The 22,019-nt window shown below is 41.1% G+C and overlaps 1 protein-coding gene across 2 annotated transcripts in view; it reads right to left on the bottom strand.

Annotated features, from left to right (window-relative positions):
* PTPN14 (protein tyrosine phosphatase non-receptor type 14) overlaps positions 1-22,019 on the bottom strand; it is a 124,115-nt gene that overhangs the window by 69,975 nt on the left and 32,121 nt on the right. Inside the window, exons 1-3 of one of the 2 annotated variants that reach the window (XM_030034929.2) lie at positions 18,010-18,032; positions 8,984-9,309; positions 991-1,160 (exon numbers count right to left, since the gene is read on the bottom strand). In XM_030034929.2, coding sequence (XP_029890789.1) covers positions 991-1,160; positions 8,984-9,157 — 344 coding nt within the window. In that variant the 5' untranslated portion in view covers positions 9,158-9,309; positions 18,010-18,032. Of the gene's footprint in view, positions 1-990; positions 1,161-8,983; positions 9,310-18,009; positions 18,033-22,019 lie in introns of those variants that run through there. The other variant, XM_030034928.2, reaches the window with a different exon arrangement.

Below are 22,019 nucleotides of genomic sequence, written 5' to 3'. Positions count from 1 at the left end.
ACCGCTTCATATCTTGCACACCTTCAAGAATTAAACCCACTCTTTGTCCACTATTTATACATCTTTTTTAGACATGATGACCACGTGGTGAATTTCAGGTTTGCAGCAACAGAACATTTTCTTTCCAGTGTGGAGGCTTCTGCCAACCCTGTAGCCCTCACCTACTTATTCCCGGCTTTACCTCTAGTTGTGCTGATGCAACTTTGCTCTAGATTAGATAAATGAAATAATTTTGGTTAAAAAGAAAACAAGCCCACCCTTTTTTGGGTGAGGTGGGCTTTGTTTTCCTTTTTTTTTTTTTTTTTTTTTAAATTTAAATACAGCACAGATGTGCAAAACCCACACAGTGATGTGGTTTACAGAAATAGACCCCCAAAACAGTTGCATTGTTACAACTGCAGCACAGGGCTCTGAATAAAAGAGTAATTCCCACTGAAGTTGTTTGCAAAGGTGCACCCTGATGATAATTAAAGGACTAACACCCTCTAACAATTTTAATCCTTTTGTGAAGTGTAAGGGGAAAAATCAGGAGTGGGATGGGCAAAACCCAGAAAAGATGCCAAAGTTCACTTTCAGCAAAGCACAGGTAGACATAAGAATAATGAACTAAAACTGTATATAGATGTCCTTTGCCTACGGCTTCCTTTTAACCGATAGGTTACAGAAGAAGAGCATGGTCACCGTGGTCCCTTTTAAAATTTATGTCAGGTTTCTAAACATATATCTATTATTCCCTTTTTGTTTCTGCAGCTGGTCGCGTATAATCATTCACCAATATTGCATTTCGCATTTCTCCCCCCCCCCCCCCCCCCCCCCCCCCGAACAGATACAATCAAGTGGTGACTTTTCTCACTTTTTTCCATTTGGGCAATCATCAGGAAAGGAAAGAACCAGATGATACCTGAGCAAATACTGAATGCAAGAAACAGAGCAGCTGTCCATTTCCTCCCAGCTATATCACAATAGTGTGAACAGAGGGAAACCACATACCTTGTTACCTCCTGCTGCAGTCGGGAAACGCTGGGCACATAGAACATTACCCCAAAGAAAAGCAAAGGTTCATTGGCAAATTTGTCCAGCTGCTTCTTCAGAGGCTTTTCCAGTTCAACCCAGCGGGCTTGCTGGCTCTTGCTGAGAAACCAAAGGCCAAAGTAGTGTGTCTAGATAAAGAAACAAAACAGCATCAGTTTACCTTCTTCAGCTAGATCACACACACAATCAATAACACAAATGCAAATAAGAACAGATGGCATTGTGTAAATTTTTCCATATGCAAAATCAGAGTAATTTCTTTTTTACTGTCCTTTTTTATTTTTAGGATTATTTTGAAGACAATGACAAATTAATATTGCAATATAATATGCTTCATGGAGTACTATCTGCCCCTTACCATCTCTCCAAAATGCGTAATAAAGAGCTCTATCTGACATTACGGCACAGGTGACAAACGATTTACAGAAAGTGTCCAAGTCTTTGTTTTCTTTTATACTTGTGCCTTGCGAACAGACAGCAAACACCAAGTCTGAATCAAAGCACAAAGGCTTCATTAGACTTTGGATCAGGCTTGCTGCCGGCAAAGGACAAGAACTCTTCCAACTATAAAAAAAGAATGTGAACTCACACGCATATGTCAAAATATATCTACCAATACCAGAACCATTTACCCAACACAGAACTTGTTTACTTTCTTTTAATGCACTCACAAGGTTTTATGATGGACGAGTATTACACTTAAAACATGTGTCACACAAACCAGTTGTTTGCTCTACACTCTTACAGAAATACCAGGTTGAAAGCCTCAGCTATTTCCTATCCTGTGTAAATCTCAATGGCTGTAGTACCTCCTGTGTAAGCCACATGGGACTGTTGCCGGTGGAGAGTAATTAACAAGAAACAGTGTTCAGAACTAGAGCTTCAATTACTACAAACTGGTAATAAGCAGCTGAAGGAATAGCCAATCCATCATGAGGGATTCTATCGAAAAAACCCTTAAACCACTGTATTAAACACACTGATCTACTACTGCAGGCAAATACATACTATAATTAACGGCAAGTACTACAACTACAGAGCTGAAGAAAAGTTGCAAAAAAGTGTTCATGTTTAGCGAAGGAACTAATCCATCAGTTGCTTGGAAATCTGACTGTAGCCCTAACTGCGAAGTTCGTATCAACATCTTTTTCTTCATTATTACAGCTGAGAGCATCTGGAGATTTCCAACAATGCCTTCAATATAAAATATTACTGCACTCACACTGGAAGGAATAAAACAGAAACTGAGAGAGGAACTTTTGTGGGCACCAAGCAGATTTAGGATCTCAAAGTGGGATCGTTACTCTTTCTGCAAATTTATCTCATTTTATTTCAGTAAACTTTCTTGGTGTTTAATACAGCTGACTCCCTATTCAATGAAGACTTTCCAGTAGTTTCCATTAGATTAGATTAACCCTAAAACAAATAAAATACTTATTTTGTTGTTATAGCTTAACTTACCTGGACAACAATACTTCACAGGCAGTCACAATCCTTTATACATAGCACCACATTTTAAATAAAGATACTTGAGACAAAGAACAGAAAAAACCCTGTTTGCTGTTTCATAAAGCTTTCATTTGAAATTACTTTCAATACAATCAAATAGTTTGGCTTATAAATCAACCACCAAGATTTCACTAACTGGATTTCCCAGATGTTCACGCTTTTAAATAAAAAGTCTTCACAAGTAGCAGACAAATTGCAACCAATACACTTTGCAAAAGCCACCATCAACAGCCTGTTTCGCTTTGGTAAGGATACTCCTCTAAAAACCACTGCATGTACCATGACTTAGCATACAACATAAGGGCAACTAAGGCAATACTGAAAAATTAAAATGCTTAGAAATGACAACAAGCCAGCAGGGGCAACACTGCTCCAACTATTTTATAGCTGAGGGCATGCAAGAGAATCATATGCAAAACCTCTGAATTGGAGCGCAGATGTATTTACTTTAGGGTCTCATTATGTACAACTTTGGAGAACATCCAGGCTAGCATTTAACTAAGGTGATAACTAATTCAACTTGATTCCTCAATTAAGCCTGACAAACCTGCAGTATAGCTTGAACACTGCTCAGTCCCTTCTCTTTAAGCTTAGTTTGGTACAGTGAAGCAAGCTAGTTCTTTTTTTTGAAGAGAATCAAGGTAGTATTTCCTTCTAGAATTTAAAGGTATCTTCAACAAATCAACTGATCCAGGGCACAAATAAATCAAGAAGTCAGGATCTCCCATAGGATAAACTTGAAACAAAACTAACCAATTCACTGATAAATGTCTACTCTCCCTCTGTAGTCATCGCTGGGTAAAAAGTTCTTTCTGATGAGCTCACCATTATAGTAATTCGATTAAAATGAATGTAGAAGGGACAGTGGAGACAGCAAAGGAAGGGAATTCGAGTAAAGGCAGAAAAAAGCACAGTTATTTTACCACCTCAAAAGGGAAATCCTTTAATGCACAAACTCTTGAAAATCACTGCAGGGCAGCTCATCCTCAGCAAGAAACAGTGCAGGGCGGTGAAAACAGATCTTCCATACTACTTTAAAAAGCAAACACTCACATCACCTAGGACCTGAATTTGCAGTGTCAAGTACCTGTAAAACATCTAGCAACTAAGATGATTTGGAGTCTTAAGTCTAAAAAAGTTATTCAAGGAATTAAGGGTATTGCAATTAAACAGCTCAAATGAGCACAGTCCCTCCCCTTGGAGGAGGGGCAGGAGGGACAACAAAAATTTAGACTTGCTACAGTAGAAAGGCTCTTCAAGTACCAAATCCAGAATTCTGACTCACTTCCAAGGAATAAGCAGCAAAGGGAATGCAGTGTTTAAGCTTCTAGACTACAGCAGATACAGTGGACCGACTATGGCAGCACGCATTTCACACAACTAAAAGACAACTGTTTTCCTGGGAAGCAGCCTGGAGGGTATCGAGCAGTTGCAGATGAAGAACACGGACTGCAGAGCAGAGTTCAAGTCACAAATGCATGCACTTTGGAGAGACAACCAACACAGTTATCTGAATATCAGCTCCCTGTTGCCAGGATCTTTACTTCTTGAAAACATTTGCATTTTTTAACAACCTACAGTGGGGAAGGACTTCTGTAGCCACCATTGCAAATGCCTGAACAGACTGTCTCCCCTAGGAACATTAGTAATTCCCAAACAGGAACAGAGGAACGTGGGACTGGAAATGGCTGGACCATCAAGTTCAGTATGCTGTGACCAGGCATATGACTACCCAGAAGGTGTTACAGAATCCAAGTCATGCATTGCCATACACTCCAGCCCACAAAACATTTTTACAGTACAGACACCCCACAAATTGGTGTGGGGATGATGAGGGCATGAGGGAATGATGGGGATATAAAAGTGGGATCTTTTTCTCTATAAACAGCTGATTGAAAACTAGGTTGATTCCAAAAGCTGGTCTGTTTGTCCATCTGTACAAAGTGAACCACTGACTTCACTCCAGTTTTCATGGAATAAATATCTACACCTACACCTGGCAGGCTCTGAAGTAACATGGGCTGCTCTAGCAGGTACATCAGCAAAGTGGCAAAGAAAGTGAACGATGCTTTCCCTTCTGGAAAAAAAAAACAAACCCAAAACCAAGAACAAAACAAAACAACAACAACAAAACAAAAAAAAAAACCCCGAAAACCTTCTTCCAGCCACAGCTGACAGACCGGTGATACACACTGAAGGAAAGCTTTTTATAACGCTACATGTATGCACACACATCCATTCTGCAGACAAAGAGCTTCAGTTGCTATTGCTTTTGGTCTGCCTAATCAGCAAATACACAAAGAGCTCTGTTAGAAAAGAGTTTACATTAATTTTCTCTCAAGGTTTTAAAATTTGTCTTACCCACCACACACTACTTCATACACGGTACAAGGAAACTGGCTCACACTCCTCCAGGAACTGTGGTCCTCTGCTAAAGCAGCAGACAAGAACCAGAGCACCTGCATGCCCCAACGACACTACGTGAAAAGGCGATCCTCGAAATATGGTGAGTCAGAAAACTGGATTCACAAAACCTGTGCTGAGAAGTCTTAAAAAAGACGACATTATAGCTGCCAGTTCAGGAGGCAACGTATTTGTTTTGGACTTAGCCATACTCCCAAGTCCAGAACTACCCCTGCCTTTATGTCGGGCAAAAAGAGTAGAACTGTCAACAACAGAAGATGACAGACACTTAGTAAACCAGCAAATCTCATTCAAAAGGATCCAACGAGACAGGCTTGGTGTTTATTAAAGCATCTGGTTAAGCAGCCAACTAAATATTTATCCGTGAGGAAAAGGCAGAGTTCCAGCTCCCCTGGGCAAAAAGCATTAAACCCTGCTATCCCAGGGCGTTCACACAGAGGGGAAGGCACCATTTACGGCAGCCAACTCTTCCTAGAAGATCTCTTGTCCAAGCGCTGCCTGAACCCCATCCCAGCTTTGCTGGCAAGACGAGTCAAACGAAGCCAAACTTTGAGGCAACCTGGAACCTCGCTGTCGAACACAGGTTTTCAGTTGTGCCCTACGAGGAGGGGACAGCTTCTAGGGCAGGGGGAAAAAAAAAAAAAAAAAAAAAAAAAAAATCAGAATGGCAGCAAACGGCCACCGCTGCACAGCGGTCAGCATCCACCTGCAGTGCTCGGCCCACCACCCTCCTGCTTTGGTTTGGGTTTTGCGGCTTCGTAGTGCTGGAGGTATCACTGTGAAATTCAGCTTGGAAGAATAATTTCACTTGGAAAGGACCTTTTTGCCACTCCCCCACCTTACAATACGTCAGAAATTCCATCTTTAAACTTTTTATCATTTTATAAAGTGAATTCAGGAGATCAAAAAGGAGAAAGAAACATGAAGTCTCACAATAGATTTGTACAGATTACCCTATTTCAAGCAGATTCACTTAGTCTCAGTTGAAGAGAAAAATGCCATTATATTGGGGAAAAAAAATCCTTTTTATAACCCGTGCACATACATACAAGATTATAAAATGACATTTCTGACCTTGTCTTTCCTCTCTTTCCCTTCCTCCCCTCTTCTCGTCTTTACTTTTTACATAATGCTGGCATAAGAGCTCATTTTATTGGAACCGGTAACTGTTCAACTAGAAGACCTGATGCTTTGTCAAGAGCTTTGCTGAAAAGGATAAAACCAGATTTTACAGTAGTTACATGGCTACACTTTCTACTGACCTATTCCTGAACCCTGACTCAGTCAGGGAGAGAGTTGCATTCTCCAGAGATCAAATAGAAATATGCATAATCCATTAGATACTGTTTTTCAGTCATGTGTGGTATAATGATCGACAGTCCTTCACAACACATACAGTAACCTCAAACAGTTTTGCTTTTTAGTGGGGGGGGGGGGGGTGGGTTGGACAGGTTTTTGTTTATTTCTAAAAAATCGGCTTGAGTGAAACCTGCATGTATTCCTAACACAAAGGTAAAAGTTGGGGTACACCTGGGATTTATTTAAACATAAGACCAAACTAAAGTATCAAACAAGAATTGATCTTTACTTTTAAGAGAACACATATTCTTACCTGAGACTGCATGGAGGAGACAAACAGGATTTTAGTACTGTTTTGTGAGCATGGGATTTAATGAAGTTTAGTTTCTTCCTTACATCATAGTTTGTTGATCAGGATTTCTAGGAAAAGGCATATTCCAGCTGAAGTTTTTGCAGCATTTGGGGAATTTAAAAAGCCTCTCTCCAATACGGACACTTGCAAGGATTTTCTCCTCGGTACACTTAATGGGCTCCTCTGCTCTACTCAGCTATCCAGTTGCACAAATCTTGTAGAAATTTGAGCTCTGTCAAAGTATTTTTGACCCTTCTGTAGAATTTGAATGGCCGAGTTCAAAAATGATGGTAAGCCTAGAGAGGGAAGGGGACAGTCACCAGATGAGTGCATCAGCCTTGTTTCCCCACAAACCATGGCAGGAAGACTAGAGGGGCAGAAGAAAAATTGAATTTGGGGTCTGAGGGAAAGGACAGCACCCAGCACCAGGCACCTCCAAGCTTGCTAGCTCCAATTATTCCTCATGAGAGGAGCAGAAGAGGATACAGGGAGACCATCTCAGAGTTGAAAGAGGTCAGTAATTCTCTTCTCTCCTAAATATTTAAAGCAGCAATGGATGCTACCAGAATCAATCAGAAACAGAGATTAAAAAAAACAAAACAAAATACCCCAACTTCTGTCAAAAAATGCTGTACTGTTGAAATCTGAACTTTACAAAATTGGTTCAACGTTGCCAAAACTTTGTTTAGAAATAAAGTGGGGAGGGTGATGAAAGAAGGGGAAAGTGTTCCAACAACTTCAAAGCATTCTCTTCTGTGTTGTTAAAATATTTTTTATCTTGAAACACAAACTTTTTGAGCTGACATATTTCTTTTTGCATGACAGAAATAATTTTGAAAATGTAAAAACCAAAGTAATAGAAAACCCCTGTGAAGTTGAGCACTGACCAAAACAACTTCCTTTGCTACTCTACTGTCCAGTCTCTTTTCCCTGGAAAATTTTGAAACTTCAGGCTTTGTTCCAAAGTGGAACAAAACACATTCTGAAATCACAAAACGCTTTGTGGAAAAGAATGCTAACCCGCTGACAGAGCTATTGTTCGCAAACGCAGGTGGACCTCCAGAGAGAATCACTAGACCCCAGACTGTACCAACTAGATAAACCCACAAGGAATATGAGGAGAATGACTTCATTCATTTCACTCCTTTCTGCACTGGAAGGAACGGGAAAGACCTAACTTCTCAGTAAGGACATTCTAAAGCATCACCAACAAAAAGAAAAAAAAAAAAGGAGAAAAAAAAAAAGTAACTACTGGGAAATCGTCATCTGTAGAAGGGGAGGGGGGAGGGGATTCTACTAAAATCCACATTAAAAAAACCAAACCCCAAGTATGAAAAATCACTGCACAATATTCTGACTCTCTGCCTGTTCCTGCCTGTACATTCTCCTGTCTCTTCTGCACACACACACACATACAGAGTGAGATTCTGCTCTCATTCTTTATCATTACTGATATACAAAAAGGAGGTTTTGTTTAGTTTTTGTCTGCACTAGTTATTTGTGTGCTACTTTCCAGCTGTCACCATTACAAAGGGCCGTGGACCAACAAATGTAAGACACTGCAAGATTATTAGATTTCCCAGCTGTGCTTACAGAAAGCATCAGCCAGGACAGTCAGATGATAACACAGCCATTTCCAGGCAATGGTTTTCAATTTGTGATTTGCAAAAGCCTAGAAGCATGCAGGATACATGTAAGGAGTCCACAGACATTAAGACAGACAGTTCATTTGTGCCATGCATGTTGGAGAGATATTTCTAAAAAGGCCTCAACACTTAAAATAAACACTGAACTCTATAGCAAGGAGTAGAAAATAAAGGATTTCAGTCTTTATTAAAGTAAGACTGGGTGTCTTCAGCCTTTTCAGAAGCACTGGGCATGTAGAAGTAGCCTTTCAGAGTTTCAGATGTGAAATATTTCAGTTAAACAAAAGGAAGGAAAAAACCACTGTCCTCAAACTGTTACTAGTTGCTCCTGCTAGTAACACAACAGTGGTCTCCTTCCCACTGGCATAATTCAACCAGCAGTGTTGGTAAAACCAGGGTGACATTCAGATAAAAGTTACTGTAACTTGGCTCTTGGCATCCCAGTTCAGAAAGTAACACCCATCGCTTTCTAAGAAAAGAAGAAACCACATCTTCGTATTACAAAGAGCTCTCAAAGCTATGATGAATGAGCAACAGCACAAAACCCTGAGTGCCGTTCTGCCCTCAGTCTTCCTGCAACCAGAATACGCTTGTCCAAGCTCCAGCTGCTGATCCTATCTGGCCAGCTCTGAGAATAACATGATTCAAACGAACAGACTGCCTGAGCTAAAAATGTGTCAAATTATACAGTGACAGATGGTGTTTCCCCGGTTCCTCTTACCTCCCGTAATTCCAGCCTCTGAGCGACAGCTTCCAAGCACTCCTGCCCCGTGCTCTCCACGGAGAGGGTGCACTCGATCACATTGCTGTTCAACAGACGGATCCTTGTCACAAAGCAGTTCTTGCTCAAGACGTTGTAGCGTCTGGTCCGCCGCAGTTTCAGCCCGAAAGGCATGGCTGTTGGCCTGGAAGGTCACCCCTTCCCGGTACTCTTCCAAGAGTTATCAGCACACTTGTCGACTTGCGTTGAAGGCTTCTCCAACTGGCACTACTCTCCTCCAGAAATGGAGGTAGCTGTCCATTCCCAGGGCGAGCTGCAAGGGATTCCTGCAAAATACATACAAATAAGTAGAGCTAAGTGTGAAATAAGACGTTCCTAAAGATCAGTGGAAAAGAAAAAAGCTTAAAGGAAAAGAGTCACATTTAAAACCATAAAATAAACACCTCCCCACACAGGATTGCCAGGCACTTACTACATCTCCCAGAAGAATACCTTATACAACAAATCTTTCAAAATTCTATTTTGGCACTGAATTTAAAGCACAGATTTAATTGCAAAGCCGTTCTTTGAGAAGCTCAGTACAAACAGCAACTCTACAGGGCACGCATCCAGAGGTGCTAACTCTCCCACCATTACCCCCACCACAGGGGTCTATAACATAATCTTCAAGTTAAGTTTTGGTGCCCTCAGGCCAGCTTTGAAAGCTAGCTTAAAAAGCTAAGGAATAGAGGCATTTAAAAGAGGTGCGATTTTGAAAGAAGAAAGGCTGGCTGCAGTCAGCAGGAAATGCAGGCGCTCAGCACCTCTGAAAAAATCAAACCTAAAGTATGCATGTGAAAGGCAAGAAGCATCCCAGCCATTTCGGAGAAGGCTCCTCTGATGCAATCCCTGACATTTCGCTTGCTTCCAGCACCAAAGCAATTCCGCATTTCACCCTTTCAGGTGGAATGAGTAACTTCAGGAACACAGCTGTCAGAGACCAGGATAACACTGAGTAGGAGGAAGAGAACACATGTTGTAGATATTGTTAATTACTACTCCTAAAATTTACCAGGGACACATGCAACTGTTAAGCCAAAATACAAAGTAGACAGAAGAACTAGAGATACAGAAGTAATGACATTTAAGAAGCTATGATCCTCATCTGCAAGATCCACTTCTTTTTTGGGGGGGGGGGGGGGGGGGGGGGGAAGTTTAGTTAGGAGCAGGTTCAAGGTAAACCAAAACAAAGCACTTGCACTGGCATAACCAGCTTTAAAACGTCACTTTCCATGTGCAGAGAGGAATGAAATAAAAAGCAAATTACTTGCTACCAAGCCTTCCTGGTTTTGTTTGAATATTCTGATGAAAGAGATGGAGGGACACTAACACTAGCATTTAAAAGTCCATTTCTCTTAACAAATAGTACTGCAAACAACAGCTAGTTCCCATTTCCTTGCTTCTTAAGAGAAGCAATGGAAAGCATTGCCAGCAGAGTATGCATCATTTAGCCGAATGTAACATTTCAAACAGACAGTACATTGCTCACATGTATCATTTGGCATAGAACTGCATGAATCAGTTACTTTCACTTTTTACTGAATGTAGTTGCTATGGAGATTATTAAGGGCAGCCCGATTGACTACAGTGATTATCATTACACTAGAAATATAACTATCAAATATTTGATTAAGTGTATTTTCCAAAGCCAGTATATCTTGGCATTTATTAGGGGGTTAAAGCAACACAAAACAAAAAAACCCACACAAACAGAAAACCACAAGCAACCTCTCACTGGTTAGGTGTCTGACTACCCTGGTAGTCTACTAGCTTCACCAGAGAAAAGCCTAGAGACTTTGAGAAAGGGCATGCGCTATTTGACTGAAGTGCAAACGAACCTATTAAATTAGCTGCTGTAGTTTAATCTGCCATTTCTAACTTTCACGGGTACAGACATAATGTATTATTTTCACGTGATTGCATGAGAGAGCTGTTACACCTTGCATTGCTGTAACATCAGAAGCCATCAAAGACACATGAATACATCTTCACAACAATCTGATGAAGCAGGGATGTGTTACCCGTGACTCACAGAAGAGGAATTGAAACAAACATTAGCCAGCTTGTCCAACATCACTCAAAAGAATGGCAGCAGATCTATGTACTAAATCACACAGGCCAGGCTACTGCTTTAACCCCTAGCCAACTACTTGGCAATTACCTTACTGACCAACCTATCTAAAACTACAGCATGAAGTTGAAAAGTGGGAAGAATGGAAGGAAATTACAGAAAAGGCAGGGTGTGGAGGACTACGTCTTATCAAGAACAGCATTTTTCTTCAGTCTCTGGCTTTGCAGATTATTCTACATCAGACACATGGTGAGTTTTAGCTAGCCAATTCAATTTAAAAAAAAACAACAAACCCTTATCTTTCATTACTGTTAGCTGCACACATTTCCTTGCAGAACATAAGCCATCTGTACAGTAATTGTATAGTTAGTAGTAGCCTAAAGATTAAATCAATGTTGTTTAAAAAAAAAAAAAAAAAAAGTGATTGGCCTTGCTGACCAGGCACACTGAACACTACAGCTATCGCAGGATAAGCCATCCCAGGAGACGGGTGTGCAAACATGCTATTCTGGAATAAACCCACCAATTCCTGTATAACGGAAATGTCAACATGGAGACATGGATTGCAAATGAATTGCTCTAAGTTATATCATATGCTCGGGTAAACAAGGCCAATATTCCCCAACATTTCAAAAAGCAGTACAGTAACAGGCGTTTTCCATCAATTCTGCTGAGAGCGATCAGCCGGCACCATTTTCTAAGGAAGCAGACATACAAATACAAATGGGTTAACAGATGTACTTTGTGTAATACGGTTTGGGTTACTATTTCATTTCACTTTAATATACATGCATGCCCAGTGACAGCTTTTTCACATGAAATGTCACACTTAAATTAGTTTCCAGTTAAAGAATGAATTGGGATGGCAAGGCTGGTACAGCTTAAACCAGCTCCGATTGGCCAAGCCTGTAACAATTAATTCTCAGTTCAATGCACACGTCTAACTTTTCTGTTTACACGTCTTCTGGATGTTTGACTAACTTTCCACTTGGGTTTTCTGTTAAGCTGTCACCTGGAAAGCTTCTCATAAGCTTTCTAAATAAGATCTCAAAGGCCCTGGTCACTTACAGGTTCCTAAAGCAAACAAGGTTCTTTATGTTTGTATAGAATCATAGAATCATTCAGGTTGGAAAAGACCTTCAAGATCATCGAGTCCAACCATCAACCATGCCCACTAAACCGTGTCCTGAAGTGCCTTGTCTACACGTTTTTTGAACACCTCCAGGGATGGTGACTCAACCACTTCCCTGGGCAGCCTGTTCCAATGCCTGACAACCCTTTCAGTAAAGAAATCTTTCCTAATATCCAATCTAAACCTCCCCTGCCTCAACTTGAGGCCATTTCCTCTCGTCCTATCTCCGGCCACCTGACAGAAGAGACCAGCACCCACCTCACTACAACCCCCCTTCAGGTAGCTGTAGAGACGGATAAGGTCTCCCCTCAGCCTTCTCTTCTCCAGACTAAACAGCCCCAGATCCCTCAGCCACTCCTCATAAGACTTGTGCTCCAGGCCCCTCACCAACTTGGTTGCCCTTCTCTGGACACGGTCCAGCAACTCAATGTCTTTCCCGTAGTGAGGGGCCCAAAACTGAACACAGGACTCAAGGTGCGGCCTCACCAGTGCTGAGTACAGGGGAACAATCACCTCCCCGCTCCTGCTGGCCAAATCATCTTAAATAATCTTAAAAGCATCAGGAGCATCCATTTTTACTCACAGTTATTTTGTAGACAACTGAAAAAAGAAGATGATGACAAGAGACAGAAGGGTTTTGGTCTTCCTAATGAAGGATTATTCCATTACAGGATCTCCTTTTGTGGTTAAAGGGTTGCCAAGGAGCAGCAATGTCCCTAACCAAGTTAACCCAACTACACAAGCATTCACAACACTCCCCTCCTCAAACGCACAGTTTCACTTAAAACCAAACCAACCCAGTGAAACTAAAGCAAGCCCATAAACAGCTCATCAGATAAGCATGAACTTGTTGTAATATTCTTAAAAGAAATCCTTTTTTAAAATTTCAGGTGTGAAAGAGACAGACATGACAACTGTTAAACTGACATCTTCTGTTTAAGGATTTATTTTTCAGAAAAGAAACTAGGCTGAGCTCTTTACAAACTTTGGGTATTTTTCCTTTTTTCTTTTTGTTCCGTCTTTTGATTATTTTGGATTTTTTTCTCCCCCCCTCCCTCCCCAAATGTATCAGTTGCTCTCTGTGAATTAAGCTTACTTTAACAAGCATGCCGAATTAAACAAGGTTTTTAGTGAGAGCATAAGCTTGGGAATTTAAACATTCTGCTAAATGGAAATTCCCTTTGCTTGAAGTACATACTTTGTAGGCATATAAAACAAAAAACCCTAATGTCCCTCAACCACTTCCCAGAAAACAAAGCTACCAAAAAAAGGACAATTTGCCTGCCCGTCTAACCACTCATCTATAAGCGAGCCATCACTAATATCCGATATGAATATAAATTCAAAAATGAAACCTCAAAATCAGGAGTTGAAATAGGGACCCCGTGAAAGACAAAACATGGCACTAAAACTCTCAAGAATCTCAGAAAGTAATAGTCTGGGAGACTAAGCACGCTTAAGACAGGACTGTGCTGATGGCCGTGCTGTACAAAAGCACAGGCACTGCCAGGGAACAGCAGGAGCAGGGCTGCCCCGCCGGGGGGACAGGCTGGGGGCCAAGGGTGACCCCAGCGGGACAGTGTCCTCGCCCACCACAGCACAGTCCCGCAGGGGATGAGCCGGGTGCTGCAAACGAGTCCATCGGCAGCCCCAGGGACGGCCCACGTCGAACCAGGTCCAGAAGCCGCCCAGGGAGCCCTGGCTGGGGGCTCCAGCGGCAGGGGACGGGGCTGGAGACCACCAGCCACGCAGCGGCTCAGGCAGAGACTGACGGCCCCCAGCTGACCTGAAGTGGAGGTCCCACACCCGTGGGCAGAAGCCCCAGGTGAGGCTGGTCGGGGCCACTAAGGCATCCAGGCGCACTCGGGGCCAGAAAAGGCAACAGGATTTCCAGGTGCAGGGGCAGGCCCGCGGAGTACTCTGCATTTTAAACCTTTAACTCCTTTCAGTGCACGCTCGTCTGCGATGTAAGCTCCATTCCGCAAAATACTCCTTCTGAAAGAGTCTGATGACAAACACTGTGAACAAAATGTAAAATCAAAGCAGCTTTTTGAAAAAGCACCTATCCTAAATGCAGTTTCATAAGTACGAAGATGAAGAGATACCATATCTTAGTGGATTCTTGGTAAAGTTTAATATTCCCCTGTTTCAGCAGGCCAAGAAAAAACTGAACAATGAGCCAGACCCTTTGCTATCACAGACTTTGGAATCCTACTTCTTACGTTATTTCCTTGAAAAAGCCATACAGATAAAGTCCATGGCTGTGGAATGGGGAAGACCAAAGGTGGCAAAAGACAATAAAGAATGAAAACAGATTTGACACAGAACAAAATTAAACCTTTAACCCACGATCTCATTCCAAGCACAACTTAAGTTCTTTTAACAGCCTTCACTAGAAAGCAGCTTAGAGATGGAGCCTGATAATAACCCATCTATGTCTCAGCTCAAGCCATGCTTACGTCTCTCTCTCTAACTCACACAGAAGCCTTATGAGCATACTGCCCGTGCAAAGGCAGCAGATATGGATGTACGATCCTTCCAATGGTATTTGATTCCCCCACAACATGGCTGCATCTTGCAAGGGGAGAGAGGAGAAATCACTGAGCATTCTTGCAAGAAAGCCTTCCTTGTACAAAAGAGGTTTCAAGAGGTACCGCTCCCCCATCATTCAGCAACAGAATACCGTTACTCACATACACAGAGGTAGGAAAAAAACACATCTCTCTCATAACCAAGAGTATCTTCCAAGCACAATGCTGGGCACCAAACTGAAGCACCTTCAAGCTGCAGATGACATAGCTGTAATGGTTTAGGGAGGAAAAGGCTAATCGTGACCTGGAGCAGTAACCCTACCCAGTAGCAACCAGCCTTCTTCACTGGCCAGTTCTGCATGAAGAACTAGGTCAGATTCACACTGTGATATGTAATGCAGAATTGCTTCTGATTTAAAAAAAAAACTTGGTTAGTTTCTGTATAAAATGTGCCTATGGGCTTAAATTACCTGATGCAGATAAAAATTTGTGCCTTTCCAAAACAGTGATTTTTTTTTTTTCTTTATGAGACATTACAGCTAAACCAGGTCAAACCACTAGTACACAAAAAGCAAATAAATGAATATTTTAAACCTTTTCCAGACCTAAAATCAAAAGAAGCCAGCAATATGAAAAATTCTTCCTTCTCTCTCCCAAAGTCAGCTGGGGCTGGCCAGATTTTTTTGTTAGTAGTTTTGAAAGACAGACTGAAGGGAGCAAGGGAAGCTGCTAGGCGTTTCATGAGGAAGAGGCCATACAGCAGAAGCTGCTTTGTGTGGTGAAGGGCAGCGCTCGCTCCAGTCACAGAACATTCTCCTGCTTCCTTAAATTTATTTTAAGGCCAGGAGAGAAGAAAGGCTTATAAATAATTAAGGCCACGATAACTCTCAGGACATTTCCAAGTACGTGACTTGCTCCTCTATTACAGACTTGATATATTTAACTGTACCACATTCAAAGGAGTGTAAAAAAATAAATAGCATCTGATACGAAATGCATTTAAAGCAGAATGCTTTCTCTCGTATCATTTGCTTTTGTATGTAATTTCTGAAACTCCAGGAAGAAAGCAATTACTGTCAAACTGCAGCCTGTATTTACCAACAGCTCGTGGCACCCCTCCAGCATTCCTAGCGCTGCAGGAGCAGCAGCACACCTAACAGAAGTATGTAACCCTGGGCTGGGCGTGAGACCGCAGCATTTGATGTAAGCTGCAAGTGGTGTGCTAGCCTACAGTTTCAGGGAGGAATAAAAATAATAGTGTATGGGAGACAGGACATCTGGCACAATCTATCTCCATCGAGCTCAGTTGTGTCTAGAGGAGGAAATGGCTCCTTGTGAAATAGCTTTCTCTCCCTTGATTACTCTCATGTAAGAGTTTCATGCAGGTAGAGCATGGCAAGGAGTATTTCTGTGCCTAACAAGGTGTCTGTATCCCACCCAGTTATGGGTGGAATTCCCATAAAGCCTGCTAAACTCTCAAGAGACAAATTCATCTCTGGACAGATGAAAGGGGTTTTTAACCCTTACATAGTAGAAGCTGCCTGCTGCAAGGCCACTGTTTTCAACTACTTGTTTATACAGTCCTTGGCAAGATATGGACCTCATCCTCAGGCATTTAAATCTTTAAAAATTCTTGGGGGGATTTAAGTATTGCCCTAATCCAAACAGTAATAAAACCAATAACATTCTCACCTCCACATTCTGGAAAAAGAGTCAAATTAGACTTTCATTTCATTTTTATAAGTATTACAACATCCTATGCAGAACTTTTAAAGCCTCTAAGCATCTAGAGACCCCGTACCTGTGTGCATGAACAGATGCCAAGGACTCTCTAGGACATTCAAAGTAGAAGACAACTGCTACTGTTACTACTACTGTGTGTCATTAGACACCAATACATGGTGGCCAAAGATCAAAAATCATCTCAGTTAGCATTTCTACTTTCCCAACTCCATCACAGGTTTCCCTTCCTGGGAAAATTTCCATTTTTCACCAGAACCATCTTTGCTGTAACAGATTTTATTTTTTTTTTTAATCGAAGTTGTCATGTGTTTTCATTATATTCCACTTGGGTCAGATTCTGCTTTCAGTAGTCCAAATAAAACATCCAGAGAGGTTGAAATAAAATCAAAAGAATCACTCCAATTCAGCCCAGAGAAAATTTTACCCTTTCTTTCTTCTCTTTTGTTGCAGTACCTGCAAGAGTATGTACTCACGGACTCTGAAGTGCATAAATGTTAGTAGGTGCACCCTTTGTTATTCCCTCCTCACCTGCTAAAGCATCCCACTTGCGTGTAAAAACACTTTTCTTGTGCATCCACAGAACTATGGAGTTTTGTGGATACAAATCTGTCAGGCAGACACCTGATTGCTCTTCTGCATCAAGGTGCACAAGTACCAAGTATTTTTGTGGATCTCACTAAGCCAGTGTCTGACAAACAGTCTCTATCACAGAAAAGACATGAACTTCCCAAACCGCAAATTAGCACGTTACCCGTTACTTACTTACTCATTGCTCTAGAATACCCTCAACAATCCAACAGGTCTTTCTCATGCAACTACTGATGAAGGACTCTTTTTGAGTTAGTGTAAGCATTCAAGTTAGGAGTAACATCTGCATGAAGTAACATATCTAAATGATATTTGGGTTGCCATTGTGATCAGTTTTAATCCACAAGGGTATCAGTAATGAAGCTGGAGTTTTTACCACTCACCTGTACACCTTGTAGAGCTTTGTGTTCTAAAGTTAAAAACAAACAAACAAAACCCCCCAAAAAACCAAAATGCCAGACTCCAGTAGTTTTCCTTCCCGAGTAGGAAATGCTGCCTGTCTGTCCATGCCAGGTGTCTGCAACAGCTCCACCTCTCTGCCATGGCACAGTTTAGGTCCACAGGGTACAGGAGTTAGCCACTTACAACCTTCTCACAGCTTGGCTATGTTGCTGCAAGACCTCAAATTAGACACAGCCAAGAGTGATCGGTGCCTCGATGGCACCTGTCCAAGAATGCAGTTTTGTACCTGAGGCAGCCTCATCTAAGCTCACTACTGCCAGGAACAGCAGGAAGGTCCTGCTCCCCGCCCCCCTTAATTCCAGAGCACATCACCACAGCTTGTCTTACGCCAGCTCTGGAAATCTGCTGGGACCTCCTCCTGGTTGAGCCACTTCACCTCCCTAACTTAGTAAAAGGATCCTTTTCAGCTTGGTTAGTGAGTTTAAATAGCCCACGGTGAAGCCCAGCATGAGTAGCTCACCTGGCACAGGGAAGAGAGCAGAACCACACAGCTCAGAGAAGGAAGAAGAAGAGCGATTCTGCCTTAACTGACAGCAGTCGGTCAGGTCAGCTGAGCGGTTTGTGAAATCACAGCCCAAGAAAGGCTCCTGGTCTCAGCAGGCAAGGGAACTCCCCAGAACACATTCCCATTCTTCCTGTACGGCAAAGCTACGTTAGAATAAAAGTTACATTCTCTGAAATAGTCAGTTGATTCAAATTGCGCTAATTTTTTTTTTCTTCAAAATAAAGCAATTTATTCTGTAATTGAATGTCCATAAGAGTTAATATTGCAAAATCTAGATGGGTTATGTTTTCTACATGGACAAACCATTCAGAAGAAGAGAAGCGAGACCAGCATTTTGGTATTTTGGCACATCCTTCTTTCAGACCTGGTACTACACCTGTTCTCTAAGTGCCGCTCTTCAGAAAAGGCACCGAAGGCACAACGTCCTGCATCCTAAATTTTCACTAAGCATTTCCTAGCAATCAAAGATCAGAAAAGCCTAACCATTTTTTTAAGGGTCAACTATTTAAAATAAATTATATTCAAGTGACTTAAAACCTCTCAGATTTGACAGGATTCTTCACTTTTTGTCCCTATTTTACCCCACTGGCTACAATTAGTAGCAACATAGTATCGGCACCATTTACTTTTCCTTTCAGTTAGTCACCTTTGTGAAAGGTTTTCAACTCCTTCAGACTTGCTGGAACTATAGTGATTTCAAGATATTATATTTCCTGCTAAATGTGATCGACAGGCATGCAAAACTATTATAAAAACAGTGAACGATATGCTTAGTAAAAACCACAGAAAAAACTTCTTACAGCATGTTTTCATTATTTTCTCACGTTACAAAGACATGACTAAAACTAAACTAAAAGTTCTAAACACAGAATAACATGAAGAGCAGAAGCAACAGCTCTAACAGAGACAAGTATCAGATACAGAGTAAAATTATACACCCCAGTGCATTCACACTAGTTAAACATCCACTAGCACGAACTGGTGCCAGTTGTTCTATAATTTCAAATGATGCAACAAAAGGTTTGTTAAAATTAAAGACAAAAAAGTTCAAACATCACCTACCTTGCTTTAATGAAAATATACCTATTCTCATGAACTGGCTGCGGTTTTGCTTCTGTATTGGGATTTTGCAACAGGACAGTGACATGACAGCACTTGGAGATTAAGAAGCGAATAGCCACAACGCTTGTGAGACTGCAAGATCTGCCTGCAGCTCATTACACGGATGTCAGATGAAGACTGGAAGCTGCCTACCTGCATGCATGCAATGATGCTCTCAGCCGAGACCCTGCCGGGAAGGCATGCTACCCCGGCAAAATATGGTCCTATGCACTTAATAAAGGTGGGATATTTCTGCTCCTGCCTTTCTTCTGATTTTAGTACGGTTTATACAACTGAGTTTCTACAATTTCTAGTCAAACGGTGGTCATGCTTGTGTACCTCCCATTCACTTCCTTTAATATATATATTTGGAAGAGCAGAAACTGGGAAAACTTGGGTTATAACTACAGATTTCCAAAATGCATCACACTACCTCTAACTCTAAAGTCTGCAAAAGTAAAAAAGTTACCCATTTAATGTAAGGAGGTTGCAACATATTGGGATTCCTTGGCCCACTAGGAAAGAAAAAGTTTTCTTTAAAAATCTGTCTCGTAAAACCTGAAGAATCACATGTACAATTGGGGGAGAGGGGAAAGATCAGCAGGAAGCACTCAACTCGCAACAAATAAAATGTAAACAGTGTGGTGGCCCCTCTAAACTGCAAATCCACCCTTTTTCTTATGGGAATGAGATCCAGCACTGGTCTCACTTATGTCAGTAACCAGACTGGCACCAAGTGAAGCAAGACCCATACCTGCAGGATTACACTAAGAATAAAACTTTGTCCAGTTTCTTGAAGTTCGGAGCAATGGTCTACTTCCCAAGAGGCTCAATGAATCCCACTCAGGTATTACATAATGAATCGGGATAATGCACTGGAGGAAGTGTGGCTGCAGATAAGCAATGAGAGCCAAGTGTGATGGGGTGGAAGAGAAAGTGAGGAGAGGGGGGGAGAGAGAGGGGGAGAGAGAGAGAGAGGAAAAAACCCCCAAAATTTAAAAAGCATGCACACGGTACATCCTAACCCACAACCGGGCACATTTAGTTACTTAAGTAGATATTTCATACAAGATCATAACATGAACTTTTGAACTTGCATGGAAAAAAGCCTCTCCACTACTCAATGCATTAAACATCAATGCTACAAAATGCTGAAAAAATTCCTTCAAGTTCTATCAAAGGAGGATTATATTGTGGGCACATGCATGAAGAAAGTAAATCTGTTATCTTTACTGAATATAGGCCTTGATGTAAATCACACAGCCACAGTCCATGAATAACTGCATTTGTTTCGACAGCAAAACACCTCATCTGAAATACAGAATAGCTGCCGGAAATGAGCTAATGGTACTTTTCTTTCTGTATTAAAGGATTATTTTCCAGTGCCCACTGTGTGGGCTTAAACACTAGCCTGAAACAGTCAAAATACTTAGAAGTAAGATTTATGGCTAAAGGGGGGGGCAGAGGGGGGCCTTCTTTGAAGCAACTGACTTCTTTGACCGGTGTCTTAGAATTACAAGGCTACAAAAGGACCCCTCTCTGTGAGCAGCCCTCTGCATTCTTCCTTCATCTCTGTTGCAGATCATATTGATAAACAAGATTTGAAAACAATTACCTGGGTATCACGGAGTTGGACAGCACATAGGAACTGAGATATTATTAACAACAGATGCCACTTCTTTTCCTAATAATTTTTAACAGGGAAACTCTTACACCTCAAATACCACTCAAGCCATCAAAATGAATTCTTCAGCACCAGTACATTTTTCAAAAGCTTTCAAAGGAGCTTGGGAATCAAATTATGAATTTACTTCCCCAGCATTCCAATAAGTTCTGCTAATTGCATTGACAGAGGAAGGAATTGTACAAACTGTAACCCCATATTGTTTCATTGCACAAAAGTGTAATTTTTCTTAGTTGTAACAGTACTGTAATAGATAAGTTTAGATTGGCTACTGATTTCCTCTAACATATTATTTGTCATTAATTCTACTGAAGAGAACAGCTTTGCACTGAAGACTAGTAAAACTGTATTAGTTTTGGAGTGTAAAATACAAGTTGCAGCTTTAAAAACAAAACCACTGTAATAAATACTAAAAACTGTGGCATAACATTCTTTGCCCAGCTTTCATAATAGTGCTTCAATAAATGCTTTATTACCTTTCCCCGTAAGTCTGGAAAAAATACTCACCCTTTACATATCAAGATAGCTTTATTTGGAATCATACTTGAGGTTATCAGCTTTTAATAAGATTACAGCTTAATTCTTGTTAACTGACCCTATTAGAGACGGTAGTTGCTTTGTAACACTTCAGAGGGAAAAAATGCTTTGCAGAAAATTTTACTCGGTCATGAGCTGAAAAGAAATTCTTCTTTAAAATAAAACAGCTTTATTCCTTGCTCAGATTAATCCATTTTTATGTTAATGTTCTAGCATACAACTGGAGCAACAAAGGCCAAAACTGACTTGTAAGCTTGTGACCCTCCCTAGCTCATAAAATAAGACTTTGTATATTAAAATGGAAAGACACAAACATTAACATCTAACATTAACATTTTCTTGTTTTGCTGTTCTTTACAAGCAATTCAGATTTAAAACACAGAAGTTAGTCCGACTTTTAGTTCTCATATGAAAAACAGTAAGGTTACTCCAAATTTAAATTGCACAATTTATTAAAGAAACCTAGATCTAAACACAACTTGCACAAAATCAAAACATTTTCTGTATGACCACAGGTAGGGCTATTTATTGTACATGCATATCAAAGTGGGACAAATAGGCCTTTGATCCACTGTAGTAGCCATTGAAGTGCTACTGAATGCAGGCAAAGAAAAATATTATATATCGATTACATAAGTTTATT

The sequence above is a fragment of the Aquila chrysaetos genome, chromosome 13 (assembly GCF_900496995.4).
Source record: "Aquila chrysaetos chrysaetos chromosome 13, bAquChr1.4, whole genome shotgun sequence".
Taxonomy (NCBI): Eukaryota; Metazoa; Chordata; class Aves; order Accipitriformes; family Accipitridae; genus Aquila; species Aquila chrysaetos.
Note: the sequence above shows the minus strand (reverse complement) of the source record. Positions and strands in the feature narration are given on the sequence as shown.